The sequence below is a fragment of the Pristiophorus japonicus genome, chromosome 31 (genome assembly GCF_044704955.1).
Source record: "Pristiophorus japonicus isolate sPriJap1 chromosome 31, sPriJap1.hap1, whole genome shotgun sequence".
In the NCBI taxonomy this organism is placed as follows: Eukaryota; Metazoa; Chordata; class Chondrichthyes; family Pristiophoridae; genus Pristiophorus; species Pristiophorus japonicus.
Window position 1 is genome coordinate 13451918 of NC_092007.1, and position 18421 is coordinate 13470338.

Here is an 18421-nt window from a genome sequence, read left to right on the forward strand (position 1 = left end):
GTACTGTGGGAGTGCCGCACTGTCGGAGGGGCAGTACTGAGGGAGTGCCGCACTGTCGGAGGGGCAGTACTGAGGGAGCGCCGCACTGTCGGAGGGGCAGTACTGAGGGAGTACCGCACTGTCGGAGGGGCAGTACTGAGGGAGCACCGCACTGTCGGAGGGGCAGCACTGAGGGAGTGCCGCACTGTCAGAGGGGCAGTATTGAGGGAGCACCGCACTGTTGGAGGGGCAGTACTGAGGGAGCACCGCACTGTCGGAGGGGCAGTATTGAGGGAGCACCGCACTGTTGGAGGGGCAGTACTGAGGGAGCGCCGCACTGTCGGAGGGGCAGTACTGAGGGAGCGCCGCAGTGTCGGAGGGGCAGTACTGAGGGAGCGCCGCACTGTCGGAGGGGCAGTACTGAGGGAGCGCCGCATTGTCGGAGGGCCAGTACTGAGGGACTGATAAACACATGAGGGAGAAAGGAATAGAAGGATATGGTGATGGGGTGAGATGGAGAGGGGAGGGAGGGGGCTGGTGTGGAGCATAAACCCCGGCACGGAGCGGTGGGACATAAACCCCGGCACGGAGCGGTGGGACATAAACCCCGGCACGGAGCGGTGGGACATAAACCCCGGCACGGAGCTGTGGGACATAAACCCCGGCACGGAGCGGGGGGACATAAACCCCGGCACGGAGCGGTGGGACATAAACCCCGGCACGGAGCGGTGGGACATAAACCCCGGCACGGAGCGGGGGGACATAAACCCCGGCACGGAGCGGTGGGACATAAACCCCGGCACGGAGCGGTGGGACTGTAAATTCTGTGTCAAGATAATTCGTCTGACATTATTGGCTCAAACTTTGTTTCAGATAAACCCAGGAAATTCCACATTTCCTACAGAGTAAATGGCAAAGAGGTGAGCGACTTAACTGGTATTAAAGAGCGCGATGATGTGAAAGTAACCTGTGTGAGTAACAGCAGTGATCCTCAAGTCACAAACTACGGTTGGTATTGGGACTATGGCTATACGAAAAGTACGGATCAGATACTGCTGTTTACCCACATCACAAAACAGGATAAGGGTCGATACTACTGTCAGGCAAGGAACCAAGTGGGGACTGGGCAGTCGGAGACCATCAGCATTGACATCACGTGTGAGTAATTCTCAACTTCTCCTCCTCAATCTGAGGCACCCGTTCCTTTCTATCTCTCTGATGTCTCAAACCAACTTCCACAATGTCGTGGCTTCCAGTAGCCGCAATCCCAGAGACGGGAGCCCCAGAATCCACGGCAAACATTCTCCAGTGCTAGTGCTGAGGGAGCGCCGCACTGTCGGAGGGGCAGTACTGAGGGAGCGCCGCACTGCGCTGTCGGAGGGGCAGTACTGAGGGAGCACCGCACTGTCGGAGGGTCTGTACTGAGGGAGCGCCGCACTGTCGGAGGGGCAGTACTGAGGGAGTGCCGCACTGTCGGAGGGGCAGTACTGAGGGAGTGCCGCACTGTCGGAGGGGCGGTACTGAGGGAGCGCCGCACTGTCGGAGGGGCGGTACTGAGGGAGTGCCGCACTGTCGGAGGGGCAGTACTGAGGGAGCGCCGCACTGCGCTGTCGGAGGGGCAGTACTGAGGGAGTGCCGCACTGTCGGAGGGGCGGTACTGAGGGAGTGCCGCACTGTCGGAGGGGCAGTACTGAGGGAGCGCCGCACTGCGCTGTCGGAGGGGCGGTACTGAGGGAGTGCCGCACTGTCGGAGGGGCGGTACTGAGGGAGTGCCGCAATGTCGGAGGGGCAGTACTGAGGGAGCGCCGCACTGCGCTGTCGGAGGGGCAGTACTGAGGGAGTGCCGCACTGTCGGAGGGGCAGTACTGAGGGAGCACCGCACTGTCGGAGGGGCAGTACTGAGGGAGCACCGCACTGTCGGAGGGGCAGTACTGAGGGAGCACCGCACTGTCGGAGGGGCAGTACTGAGGGAGTGCCGCACTGTCGGAGGGGCTGTCTTTCAGATGAGATGATAAACTGCAGCCACGTCTGCCCAGTCAGGTGCATGTAAAAGATCCCATGGCCAGTATTTTGAAGAAGAGCACGGCAATTCTCCATAGTGTTCTGTGTCAACATCAAATTACATTGGGATTGAGATTACGGAGACGTGACTCCAGGATGATCAGGGCTGGGAACTCAACATCCAGGGGTATTCAACATTCAGGATGGATAGAATAAAAGGAAAAGTTGGTGAGGTAGCATTGCTGGTTAAAGAGGAGATTAATGCAATAGTTAGGAAGGACATTAGCTTGGATGATGTGGAATCTATATCGGTGGAGCTACGGAATACCAAAGGGCAGAAAACGTTAGTGGGAGTTGTGTGCAGACCTCCAAACAGTCGTAGTGATGTTGGGGAGGGCATCAAACAGGAAATTAGAGATGCATGCAATAAAGGTGCAGCAGTTATAATGGGTGACTTTAATATGCACATAGATTGGGCTAACCAAACTGGAAGCAATACGGTGGAGGAGGATTTCCTGGAGTGCATAAGGGATGGTTTTCTAGACCAATATGTCGAGGAACCAACTAGGGGGGAGGCCATCTTAGACTGGGTGTTGTGTAATGAGAGAGGATTAATTAGCAATCTCGTTGTGCGAGGCCCCTTGGGGAAGAGTGACCATAATATGGTGGAATTCTACATTAGGATGGAGAATGAAACAGTAAATTCAGAGACCATGGTCCAGAACTTAAAGAAGGGTAACTTTGAAGGTATGAGGTGTGAATTGGCTAGGATAGATTGGCGAATGATACTGAAGGGGTTGACTGTGGATGGGCAATGGCAGACATTTAGAGACCGCATGGATGAATTACAACAATTGCACATTCCTGTCTGGCGTAAAAATAAAAAAGGGAAGGTGGCTCAACCGTGGCTATCAAGGGAAATCATGGATAGTATTAAAGCCAAGGAAGTGGCATCCAAATTGGCCAGAAATAGCAGTGAATCCGGAGACTGGGAGAAATTTAGAACTCAGCAGAGGAGGACAAAGGGTTTGATTAGGGCAGGGAAAATGGAGTATGAGAAGAAGCTTGCAGGGAACATTAAGACTGCAAAAGCTTCTATAGTTATGTAAAGAGAAAAAGGTTAGTAAAGACAAATGTAGGTCCCCTGCAATCAGAATCAGGGGAAGTCATAACGGGGAACAAAGAAATGGCGGACCAATTGAACAAGTACTTTGGTTCGGTATTCACTGAGGAGGACACAAACAACCTTCTGGATATAAAAGGGGTCAGAGGGTCTAGTAAGGAGGAGGAACTGAGGGAAATCCTTATTAGTCGGGAAATTGTGTTGGGGAAATTGATGGGATTGAAGGCCGATAAATCCCCAAGGCCTGATGGACTGCACCCCAGAGTACTGAAGGAGGTGGCCTTGGAAATAGCGGATGCATTGACAGTCATTTTCCAACATTCCATTGACGCTGGATCAGTTCCTATGGAGTGGAGGGTAGCCAATGTAACCCCACTTTTTAAAAAAGGAGGGAGAGAGAAAACAGGGAATTATAGACCTGTCAGCCTGACATCGGTAGTGGGTAAAATGATGGAATCAATTATTAAGGATGTCATGGCAGCGCATTTGGTAAGAGGTGACATGATAGGTCCAAGTCAGCATGGATTTGTGAAAGGGAAATCATGCTTGACAAATCTTCTGGGATTTTTTGAGGCTGTTTCCAGTAGAGTGGACAAGGGAGAACCAGTTGATATGGTAAATTTGGACTTTCAGAAGGCTTTCGACAAGGTCCCACACAAGAGATTAATGTGCAAAGTTAAAGCACATGGGATTGGGGGTAGTGTGCTGACGTGGATTGAGAACTGGTTGGCAGACAGGAAGCAAAGAGTAGGAGTAAATGGGTACTTTTCAGAATGGCAGACAGTGACTAGTGGGGTACCTCAAGGTTCTGTGCTGGGGCCCCAGTTGTTTACATTGTACATTAATGATTTGGACGAGGAGATTAAATGTAGTATCTCCAAATTTGCGGATGACACTAAGTTGGGTGGCAGTGTGAGCTGCGAGGAGGATGCTATGAGGCTGCAGAGTGACTTGGATAGGTTAGGTGAGTGGGCAAATGCATGGCAGATGAAGTATAATGTGGATAAATGTGAGGTTATCCACTTTAGTGGTAAAAACAGAGAGGGCAGACTATTATCTGAATGGTGACAGATTAGGAAAAGGGGAGGTGCAATGAGACCTGGGTGTCATGGTACATCAGTCATTGAAGGTTGGCATGCAGGTACAGCAGGCGGTGAAGAAAGCAAATGGCATGTTGGCCTTCAAAGCGAGGGGATTTGAGTACAGGGGCAGGGAGGTGTTGCTACAGTTGTACAGGGCCTTGGTGAGGCCACACCTGGAGTATTGTGTACAGTTTTGGTCTCCTAACTTGAGGAAGGACATTCTTGCTATTGAGGGAGTGCAGTGAAGGTTCACCAGACTGATTCCCGGGATGGCGGGATTGACATATGAAGAAAGACTGGATCGACTAGGCTTATATTCACTGGAGTTCAGAGGAATGAGAGGAGATCTCATAGAAACGTATAAAATTCTGATGGGATTGGACAGGTTAGGTGCAGGAAGAATGTTCCCGATGTTGGGGAAGTCCAGAACCAGGGGTCACAGTCTAAGGATAAGGGGTAAGCCATTTAGGACCGAGATGAGGAGGAACTTCTTCACCCAGAGAGTGGTGAACCTGTGGAATTCTCTACCACAGAAAGTTGTTGAGGCCAATTCTCTAAATATATTCAAAAAGGAGTTAGATATAGTCCTTAATACTAGGGGGATCAAGGGGTATGGTGAGAAAGCAGGAATGGGGTACTGAAGTTGCATGTTCAGCCATGAACTCATTGAATGGTGGTGCAGGCTCGAAGGGCCGAATGGCCTACTCCTGCACCTATTTTCTATGCTTCTATGTTTCTATGCATCATTAAATAGATGATCTGGGTCATTAGCACATTGCTGTTTGTGGGAGCTTACTGTGCGCAAATTGGCTGCCACGTTTCCTACATTACAACAGTGGCCACACTTCTGTCCTGTGAGATTTTGACAGGAGAGTGTAGAGGGAGCGTTAATCTATATCTAACCCCATGCTGTTCCTGCCCTGGGAGTGTTTGATGGGATAGTGTAGAGGGAGCTTTACTCTATCTAACCCCATGCTGTTCCTGCCCTGGGAGTGTTTGATGGGATAGTGTAGAGGGAGCTTTACTCTATCTCACACCGTGCTGTACCTGCCCTGGGAGTGTTTGATGGGACAGTGTAGAGGGAGCTTTACTCTGTATCTCACACTGTGCTGTACCTGCCCTGGGAGTGTTTGATGGGACAGTGTAGAGGGAGCTTTACTCTGTATCTCACACTGTGCTGTACCTGCCCTGGGAGTGTTTGATGGGACAGTGTAGAGGGAGCTTTACTCTGTATCTCACACCGTGCTGTACCTGCCCTGGGAGTGTTTGATGGGACAGTGTAGAGGGAGCTTTACTCTGTATCTAACCCCCTGTACCTGCCCTGGGAGTGTTTGATGGGATAGTGTAGAGGGAGCTTTACTCTGTATCTAACCCCCTGTACCTGCCCTGGGAGTGTTTGATGGGACAGTGTAGAGGGAGCTTTACTCTGAATCTAACCCCCTGTACCGGCCCTGGGAGTGTTTGATCCAAAGGATTCCATTCCCTTACACCCAACAGCTCATCACTCTGAAAGTTTCCACAATCTGGACTTTCCCTGGAAGATGTTTGAGAAAATTTAACTGAAGGAAATGTTTGTTTGCAGACTCTCCCACCAATGTGCGAATCGATTTCTGGGGTGCTGCTCGAGCCGAAGAATACGTGACATTACGTTGTGAGTCCGATGCCTATCCTGTGGCCAATTCCTACTCATGGAGGAGAGACTGCAATGGAATGAATACAACCCTGTCGGGTACATCCATCGAACTCAGATTCAGAGTTTCAGTGAGAGATGCTTCCTGTCATTATTACTGCACGGCAATTAATCCCATCGGCAAACGGGAGTCCTCAAACAAAGTCATTGATGTGCAATGTAAGTATTGGTCGTGTGATATACCCTCAACCCACACATACAGTGTGATATACCCTCTACCCACACATACAGTGTGATATACCCTCTACCCACACATAGTGTGATATACCCGCTACCCACACATACAGTGTGATATACCCTCTACCCACACATAGTGTGATATACCCTCCACCCATACATACAGTGTGATATACCCTCTACCCACACATACAGTGTGATATACCCTCTACCCACATACAGTGTGATATACCCTCTACCCCACACATACAGTGTGATATACTCTCTGCCCACACATACAGTGTGATATACCCTCTACCCACACATACAGTGTGATATACCCTCTACCCACACATACAGTGTGATATACCCTCTACCCCACACATACAGTGTGATATACCCTCTACCCACACATACAGTGTGATATACCCTCTACCCCACACATACAGTGTGTTATACCCTCTACCCACACATACAGTGTGATATACCCTCTGCCCACACATACAGTGTGATATACCCTCTACCCACACATACAGTGTGATATACCCTCTACCCACACATAGTGTGATATACCCGCTACCCACACATACAGTGTGATATACCCTCTACCCACACATAGTGTGATATACCCTCTGCCCACACATACAGTGTGATATACCCTCTACCCACACATAGTGTGATATACCCTCCACCCATACATACAGTGTGATATACCCTCTACCCACACATACAGTGTGATATACCCTCTACCCACATACAGTGTGATATACCCTCTACCCCACACATACAGTGTGATATACTCTCTGCCCACACATACAGTGTGATATACCCTCTACCCACACATACAGTGTGATATACCCTCTACCCACACATACAGTGTGATATACCCTCTACCCCACACATACAGTGTGATATACCCTCTACCCACACATACAGTGTGATATACCCTCTACCCCACACATACAGTGTGTTATACCCTCTACCCACACATACAGTGTGATATACCCTCTGCCCACACATACAGTGTGATATACCCTCTACCCACACATACAGTGTGATATACCCTCTACCCACACATAGTGTGATATACCCGCTACCCACACATACAGTGTGATATACCCTCTACCCACACATAGTGTGATATACCCTCTACCCATACATACAGTGTGATATACCCTCTACCCACACATACAGTGTGATATACCCTCTACCCACATACAGTGTGATATACCCTCTACCCCACACATACAGTGTGATATACTCTCTGCCCACACATACAGTGTGATATACCCTCTACCCACACATACAGTGTGATATACCCTCTACCCACACATACAGTGTGATATACCCTCTACCCCACACATACAGTGTGATATACCCTCTACCCACACATACAGTGTGATATACCCTCTACCCCACACATACAGTGTGTTATACCCTCTACCCACACATACAGTGTGATATACCCTCTGCCCACACATACAGTGTGATATACCCTCTACCCACACATACAGTGTGATATACCCTCTACCCACACATACAGTGTGATATACCCTCTACCCCACACATACAGTGTGATATACCCTCTACCCAACACAAACAGTGTGATATACCCTCTACCCACACATACAGTGTGATATACCGTCTACCCAACACATACAGTGTGATATACGCTCTACCCCACACAAACAGTGTGATATACCCTCTACCCACACATACAGTGTGATATACCCTCTACCCACACATACAGTGTGATATACCCTCTACCCACACATACAGTGTGATATACCCTCTACCCACATACAGTGTGATATACCCTCTACCCACACATACAGTGTGTTATATCCTCTACCCACATATACAGTGTGTTATACCCTCTACCCACATACAGTGTGTTATACCCTCTACCCACATATACAGTGTGTTATACCCTCAACCCACATACAGTGTGTTATACCCTCTACCCACATATACAGTGTGATATAGCCTCTACCCAACACATACAGTGTGATATACCCTCTACCCACACATACAGTGTGTTATACCCTCTACCCCACACATACAGTGTGATATACCCTCTACCCCACACATACAGTGTGTTATACACTCTACCCCACACATACAGTGTGATATACCCTCTACCCACACATACAGTGTGTTATACCCTCTACCCCACACATACAGTGTGATATACCCTCTACCCCACACATACAGTGTGATATACCCTCTACCCCACACATACAGTGTGATATACACTCTACCCACACATACAGTGTGATATACACTCTACTCCACACATACAGTGTGATATACCCTCTACCCACACATACAGTGTGATATACCCTCTACCCACACATACAGTATGATATACCCTCGACCAACACATAAAGTGTGATATACCCTCTACCCACACATACAGTGTGATATACCCTCTACCCACACATACAGTGTGATATACCCTCTACCCAACACATACAGTGTGATATACCCTCTACCCCACACATACAGTGTGATATACCCTCTACCCCACACATACAGTGTGATATGCCCTCTACCCACACATACAGTGTGATATACCCTCTACCCCACACATACAGTGTGATATACCCTCTACCCCACACATACAGTGTGGTATACCCTCTACCCACACATAAAGTGTGATATACTCTCTACCCCACACATACAGTGTGATATACCCTCTACCCCACACATACAGTGTGATATACCCTCTACCCACACATACAGTGTGATATACCCTCTACCCCACACATACAGTGTGATATACCGTCTACCCCACACATACAGTGTGATATACCGTCTTTCCCACACATACAGTGTGATATACCGTCTACCCCACACATACAGTGTGATATACCCTCTACACCACACATAGTGTGATAAACCCTCTGCCCCACACATACAGTGTGACATACCCTCTACCCCACACATACAGTGTGATATACCGTCTACCCCACACATACAGTGTGATATACCGTCTACCCCACACATACAGTGTGCTTTACCCTCTACCCCATACATACAGTGTGATATACCCTCTATCCAACACATACAGTGCGATATACCCTCTACCCCACACATACAGTGTGATATACCCTCTGCCCACACATACAGTGTCATATACCTTCTACCCCACACATACAGTGTGATATACCCTCTACCCCACACATACAGTGTGTTATACCCTCTACCCCACACATACAGTGTGATATACCCTCTACCCACACATACAGTGTGATATACCCTCTACCCCACACATACAGTGTGTTATACCCTCTACCCACACATACAGTGTGTTATACCCTCTACCCAACACATACAGTGTGATAAACGCTCTACCCAACACATACAGTGTGATATACCCTCTACCCAACACATACAGTGTGATATACCCTCTACCCACACATACAGTGTGATATACCCTCTATCCCACACATACAGTGATATACCCTCTACCCCACACATACAGTGTGATATACACTCTACCCCACACATACAGTGTGATATACCCTCTACCCACACATACATTGTGATATACCCTCTACCCACACATACAGTGTGATATACCCTCTACCCACACATACAGTGTGATACACCCTCTACCCACACATACAGCGTGATATACCCTCTACCCCACACATACAGTATGATATACCCTCTACCCACACATAAAGTGTGATATACCCTCTACCCACACATACAGTGTGATATACCCTCTACCCAACACATACAGTGTGATATACCCTCTACCCCACACATACAGTGTGATATACCCTCTACCCCACACATACAGTGTGATATACCCGCTACCCACACATAGTGTGTTATACCCTCTACCCACACATACAGTGTGATATACTCTCTACCCCACACATACAGTGTGATATACCCTTTACCCACACATACAGTGTGATATACTCTCTACCCCAACATACAGTGTGATATACCCTCTACCCCACACATACAGTGTGATATACCCTCTACCAACACATACAGTGTTATATACCCTCTGCCCCACACACACAGTGTGATATACCGTTTACCCCACTCATACAGTGTGATATACACTCTACCCCACACATACAGTGTGATATACCCTCTACCCCACACATACAGTGTGATATACCCTCTACACCACACATACAGTGTGATATACCCTCTACCCACACATACAGTGTGATATACCTTCTACCCCACACATACAGTGTGATATACCCTCTACCCCACACATACAGTGTGATGTACCCTCTACCCACACATACAGTGTGATATACACTCTACTCAACACAAACAGTGTGATATACTCTCGACCCCACACATACAATGTGATATACCCTCTACCCCACACACACAGTGTGATATACCGTTTACCCGACACATACAGTGTGATATATCCTCTACCCAACACATACAGTGTGATATACCCTCTACCCCACACATACAGTGTGATATACCCTCTCCCCAACACATACAGTGTGATATACCCTCTACCCCACACATACAGTGTGATATACCCTCTACCCACACATACAGTGTGATATACCCTCGATCCCATACATACAGTGTGATATACCCACTACCCACACAACGGGTGATATACCCTCTACCCACACATACAGTCTGATATACCGTCTACCCCACACATACAGTGTGATATACCCTCCACCCCACACATACAGTGTGATATACCTTCTTCCCCACATATACAGTATGATATACCCTCTACCCCACACATACAGTGTGATATACCCTCTACCCCTCACATACAGTGTGATATGCCCTCTACCCCACACATACAGTGTGATATACCCTCTACCCACACATACAGTGTCATATACCCTCTACCCCACACATACAGTGTGATATACGCTCTACCCCACACATACAGTGTGATATACTCTCTACCCAACACATACAGTGTGATATACCCTCTACCCACACATACAGTGTGATATACCCTCTATCCTACACATACAGTGTGATATACCCTCTACCCCACACATACAGTGTGATATACCCTCTACACCACACATACAGTGTGATATACCCTCTACCCCACACATACAGTGTGATATACCGTCTACCCCACACATACAGTGTAATATACCCTCTACCCCACATATACAGTGTGATATACTCTCTATCCCACACATACAGTGTGATATACCCTCTACCCCACACATACAGTGTGATATACCCTCTACCCCACACATACAGTGTGATATACCCTCTACCCCACACATACAGTGTGATATACCGTCTACCCCACACATACAGTGTGATATACCTTCTACCCACACATATTGTGTTATACCCTCTACCCCACACATACAGTGTGTTATACCCTCTACCCCATACATACAGTGTGATATACCCTCTACCCACACATACAGTGCGATATACCCTCTACCCCACACATACAGTGTGATATACCCTCTACAAACACATACAGTGTCATATACATTCTACCCCACACATACAGTGTGATATACCCTCTACCCCACACATACAGTGTGTTATACACTCTACCCCACACATACAGTGTGATATACCCTCTACGCCACACATACAGTGTGATATACCCTCTACCCCACACATACAGTGTGTTATACCCTCTACCCACACATACAGTGTGTTATACCCTCTACCAAACACATACAGTGTGATATACGCTCTACCCAACACATACAGTGTGTTATAGCCTCTACCCACACATACAGTGTGATATACCGTCTACCCACACATACAGTGTGTTATACCCTCTACCCCACACATACAGTGTGATATACCCTCTACCCACACATACAGTGTGATATACCCTCCACCCCACACATACAGTGTGATATACTCTCTACCCAACACATGCAGTGTGTTATACCCTCTACCCCACACATACAGTGTGATATACCCTCTGCCCCACACATACAGTTTGATATACCCTCTACACCTCACATAGTGTGATATACCCTCTACCCCACACATACAGCGTGATATACCCTCTACCCCACACATAGAGTGTGATATACCCTCTACCCCACACATACAGTGTGAAATACCCTCTACCCACACATACAGTGTGATATACCCTCTACCCACACATACAGTGTGATATACCCTCTACCCCACTCATACAGTGTGATATACCCTCTACCCCACACATACAGTGTGATATACCCTCTACCCACACATACAGTGTGATATACCCTCTACCCACACATACAGTGTGATATACCCGCTACCCCACACATACAGTGTGATATACCCTCTACCCCACACATACAGTGTGATATACCCTCTACCCACACATACAGTGTGATATACACTCTACCCAACACAAACAGTGTGATATACTCTCTACCCCACACATACAATGTGATATACCCTCTACCCCACACACACAGTGTGATATACCCTCTACCCCACACATACAGTGTGATATACCCTCTACCCCACACATACAGTGTGAAATACCCTCTACCCACACATACAGTGTGATATACCCTCTACCCCACTCATACAGTGTGATATACCCTCTACCCCACACATACAGTGTGATATACCCTCTACCCACACATACAGTGTGATATACCCTCTACCCCACACATACAGTGTGATATACCCTCTACCCACACATACAGTGTGATATACACTCTACCCAACACAAACAGTGTGATATACTCTCTACCCCACACATACAATGTGATATACCCTCTACCCCACACACACAGTGTGATATACCGTTTACCCGACACATACAGTGTGATATACCCTCTACCCAACACATACAGTGTGATATACCCTCTACCCCACACATACAGTGTGATATACCCTCTCCCCAACACATACAGTGTGATATACCCTCTACCCCACACATACAGTGTGATATACCCTCTACCCACACATACAGTGTGATATACCCTCTACCCCACACATACAGTGTGATATACCCTCTACCCACACAACGGTTGATATACCGTCTACCCCACACATACAGTGTGATATACCGTCTACCCCACACATACAGTGTGATATACCATCTACCCCACACATACAGTGTGATATACCGTCTACCCCACACATACAGTGTGATATACCTTCTACCCACACATATTGTGTTATACCCTCTACCCCACAAATACAGTGTGTTATACCCTCTACCCCATACATACAGTGTGATATACCCTCTATCCACACATACAGTGCGATATACCCTCTACCCCACACATACAGTGTGATATACCCTCTACCCACACATACAGTGTCATATACCTTCTACCCCACACATACAGTGTGATATACCCTCTACCCCACACATACAGTGTGTTATACACTCTACCCCACACATAAAGTGTGATATACCCTCTACGCCACACATACAGTGTGATATACCCTCTACCCCACACATACAGTGTGTTATACCCTCTACCCACACATACAGTGTGTTATACCCTCTACCAAACACATACAGTGTGATATACGCTCTACCAACACATACAGTGTGTTATAGCCTCTACCCACACATACAGTGTGATATACCCTCTACCCAACACATACAGTGTGATATACCCTCTACCCCACACATACAGTGTGATATACCCTCTGCCCCACACATACAGTGTGATATACCCTCTACACCTCACATAGTGTGATATACCCTCTACCCCACACAGACAGCGTGATATACCCTCTACCCCACACATACAGTGTGATATACCCTCTACCCCACACATACAGTGTGAAATACCCTCTACCCACACATACAGTGTGTTATACACTCTACCCCACACATACAGTGTGATATACCCTCTACGCCACACATACAGTGTGATATATCCTCTACCCCACACATACAGTGTGTTATACCCTCTACCCACACATACAGTGTGTTATACCCTCTACCCCACACATACAGTGTGATATACCCTCTACCCACACATACAGTGTGATATACCCTCTACCCCACACATACAGTGTGATATACTCTCTACCCAACACATACAGTGTGTTATACCCTCTACCCCACACATACAGTGTGATATACCCTCTGCCCCACACATACAGTGTGATATACCCACTACACCTCACATAGTGTGATATACCCTCTACCCCACACATACAGTGTGAAATACCCTCTACCCACACATACAGTGTGATATACCCTCTACCCCACACATACAGTGTGATATACCCTCTACCTACACATACAGTGTGATATACCCTCTACCCACACATACAGTGTGATATACCCGCTACCCCACACATACAGTGTGATATACCCTCTATCCCACACATACAGTGTGATATACCCTCTACCCACACATACAGTGTGATATACACTCTACCCAACACAAACAGTGTGATATACTCTCTACCCCACACATACAATGTGATATACCCTCTACCCCACACACACAGTGTGATATACCCTCTACCCCACACATACAGTGTGATATACCCTCTACCCCACACATACAGTGTGAAATACCCTCTACCCACACATACAGTGTGATATACCCTCTACCCCACTCATACAGTGTGATATACCCTCTACCCCACACATACAGTGTGATATACCATCTACCCACACATACAGTGTGATATACCCTCTACCCCACACATACAGTGTGATATACCCTCTACCCCACACATACAGTGTGATATACCCTTTACCCACACATACAGTGTGATATACACTCTACCCAACACAAACAGTGTGATATACTCTCTACCCCACACATACAATGTGATATACCCTCTACCCCACACACACAGTGTGATATACCGTTTACCCGACACATACAGTGTGATATACCCTCTACCCAACACATACAGTGTGATATACCCTCTACCCCACACATACAGTGTGATATACCCTCTCCCCAACACATACAGTGTGATATACCCTCTACCCCACACATACAGTGTGATATACCCTCTACCCACACATACACTGTGATATACCCTCTACCCCACACATACAGTGTGATATACCCTCTACCCACACAACGGTTGATATACCGTCTACCCCACACATACAGTGTGATATACCATCTACCCCACACATACAGTGTGATATACCCTCTACCCCACACATACAGTGTGATATACCTTCTACCCCACACATACAGTGTGATATACCCTCTACCCCACACATACAGTGTGATATACCCTCTACCCCACACATAGAGTGTGATATACCGTCTACCCCACACATACAGTGTGATATACCGTCTACCCCACACATACAGTGTGATATACGCTCTACCCAACACATACAGTGTGTTTTCCGCTCTACCCATACATACAGTGTGATATACCCTCTACCCAACACATACATTGTGTTATACCCTCTACCCCACACATACAGTGTGATATACCCTCCACCCACACATGCAGTGTGATATACTGTCTACCCCACACATACAGTGTGATATACCCTCTACCCCACACAGACAGTGTGATATACCCTCGACCCACACATACAATGTGATATACCGTCTACCCCACACATACAGTGTGATATACCCTCTACCCCATACATACAGTGTGATATACCCACTACCCACACATACAGTGTGATATACCCTCTACCCCACACATACAGTGTGATATACTCTCTACCCAACACATACAGTGTGTTATACCCTCTACCCCACACATTCAGTGTGATATACCCTCTACCCCACACATACAGTGTGATATACCCTCTACACCTCACATAGTGTGATATACCCTCTACCCCACACATACAGTGTGATATACCCTCTACCCCACACATACAGTGTGATATACCCTCTACCCCACACATACAGTGTGATATACCCTCTACCCACACATACAGTGTGATATACCCTCTACCCCACTCATACAGTGTGATATACCCTCTACCCCACACATACAGTGTGATATACCCTCTACCCCACACATACATTGTGATATACCCTCTACCCACACATACAGTGTGATATACCCTCTACCCCACACATACAGTGTGATATACCCTCTACCCCACACATACAGTGTGATATACCCTCTACCCACACATACAGTGTGATATACACTCTACCCAACACAAACAGTGTGATATACTCTCTACCCCACACATACAATGTGATATACCCTCTACCCCACACACACAGTGTGATTTTCCGTTTACCCGACACATACAGTGTGATATACCCTATACCCAACACATACAGTGTGATATACCCTCTACCCCACACATACAGTGTGATATACCCTCTCCCCAACACATACAGTGTGATATACCCTCTACCCCACACATACAGTGTGATATACCCTCTACCCACACATACAGTGTGATATACCGTTTACCCGACACATACAGTGTGATATACCCTCTACCCAACACATACAGTGTGATATACCCTCTGCCCCACACATACAGTGTGATATACCCTCTCCCCAACACATACAGTGTGATATACCCTCTACCCCACACATACAGTGTGATATACCCTCTACCCACACATACAGTGTGATATACCATCTACCCCACACATACAGTGTGATATACCCTCTACCCCACACATACAGTGTGATATACCTTCTACCCCACACATACAATGTGATATACCGTCTACCCCACACATACAGTGTGATATACCGTCTACCCCACACATACAGTGTGATATACCCTCTCCCCAACACATACAGTGTGATATACCCGCTAGCCCACACATACAGTGTGATATACTCTCTACCCACACATACAGTGTGATATACCCTCTACCCCACACATACAGTGTGATATACCCTCTACCCCACACATAGAGTGTGATATACCGTCTACCCCACACATACAATGTGATATACCGTCTACCCCACACATACAGTGTGATATACCGTCTACCCCACACATACAGTGTGATATACCTTCTACCCACACATATTGTGTTATACCCTCTACCCCACACATACAGTGTGTTATACCCTCTACCCCATACATACAGTGTGATATACCCTCTATCCACACATACAGTGCGATATACCCTCTACCCCACACATACAGTGTGATATACCCTCTACCCACACATACAGTGTCATATACCTTCTACCCCACACATACAGTGTGATATACCCTCTACCCCACACATACAGTGTGTTATACACTCTACCCCACACATACAGTGTGATATACCCTCTACGCCACACATACAGTGTGATATACCCTCTACCCCACACATACAGTGTGTTATACCCTCTACCCACACATACAGTGTGTTATACCCTCTACCAAACACATACAGTGTGAAATACGCTCTACCAACACATACAGTGTGTTATAGCCTCTACCCACACATACAGTGTGATATACCCTCTACCCAACACATACAGTGTGATATACCCTCTACCCCACACATACAGTGTGATATACCCTCTGCCCCACACATACAGTGTGATATACCCTCTACACCTCACATAGTGTGATATACCCTCGACCCCACACAGACAGCGTGATATACCCTCTACCCCACACATACAGTGTGAAATACCCTCCACCCACACATACAGTGTGTTATACACTCTACCCCACACATACAGTGTGATATACCCTCTACGCCACACATACAGTGTGATATACCCTCTACCCCACACATACAGTGTGTTATACCCTCTACCCACACATACAGTGTGTTATACCCTCTACCCCACACATACAGTGTGATATACCCTCTACCCCACACATACAGTGTGATATACCCTCTACCCCACACATACAGTGTGATATACTCTCTACCCAACACATACAGTGTGTTATACCCTCTACCCCACACATACAGTGTGATATACCCTCTGCCCCACACATACAGCGTGATATACCCTCTACACCTCACATAGTGTGATATACCCTCTACCCCACACAGACAGCGTGATATACCCTCTACCCCACACATACAGTGTGATATACCCTCTACCCCACACATACAGTGTGAAATACCCTCTACCCACACATACAGTGTGATATACCCTCTACCCACACATACAGTGTGATATACCCTCTACCCCACTCATACAGTGTGATATACCCTCTACCCCACACATACAGTGTGATATACCCTCTACCCACACATACAGTGTGATATACCCTCTACCCACACATACAGTGTGATATACCCGCTACCCCACACATACAGTGTGATATACCCTCTACCCCACACATACAGTGTGATATACCCTCTACCCACACATACAGTGTGATATACACTCTACCCAACACAAACAGTGTGATATACTCTCTACCCCACACATACAATGTGATATACCCTCTACCCCACACACACAGTGTGATATACCCTCTACCCCACACATACAGTGTGATATACCCTCTACCCCACACATACAGTGTGA

General features: G+C 47.1%; 1 protein-coding gene across 1 annotated transcript in view; it reads left to right on the forward strand.

Moving 5' to 3' along the window:
* LOC139240447 (B-cell receptor CD22-like) overlaps positions 1-18421 on the forward strand; it is a 136672-nt gene that overhangs the window by 25531 nt on the left and 92720 nt on the right. The window contains exons 7-8 of the mRNA XM_070868975.1: positions 853-1137; positions 5768-6034. Of these exons, the coding sequence (XP_070725076.1) occupies positions 853-1137; positions 5768-6034 (552 nt within the window). The remainder of the gene's footprint in view (positions 1-852; positions 1138-5767; positions 6035-18421) is intronic.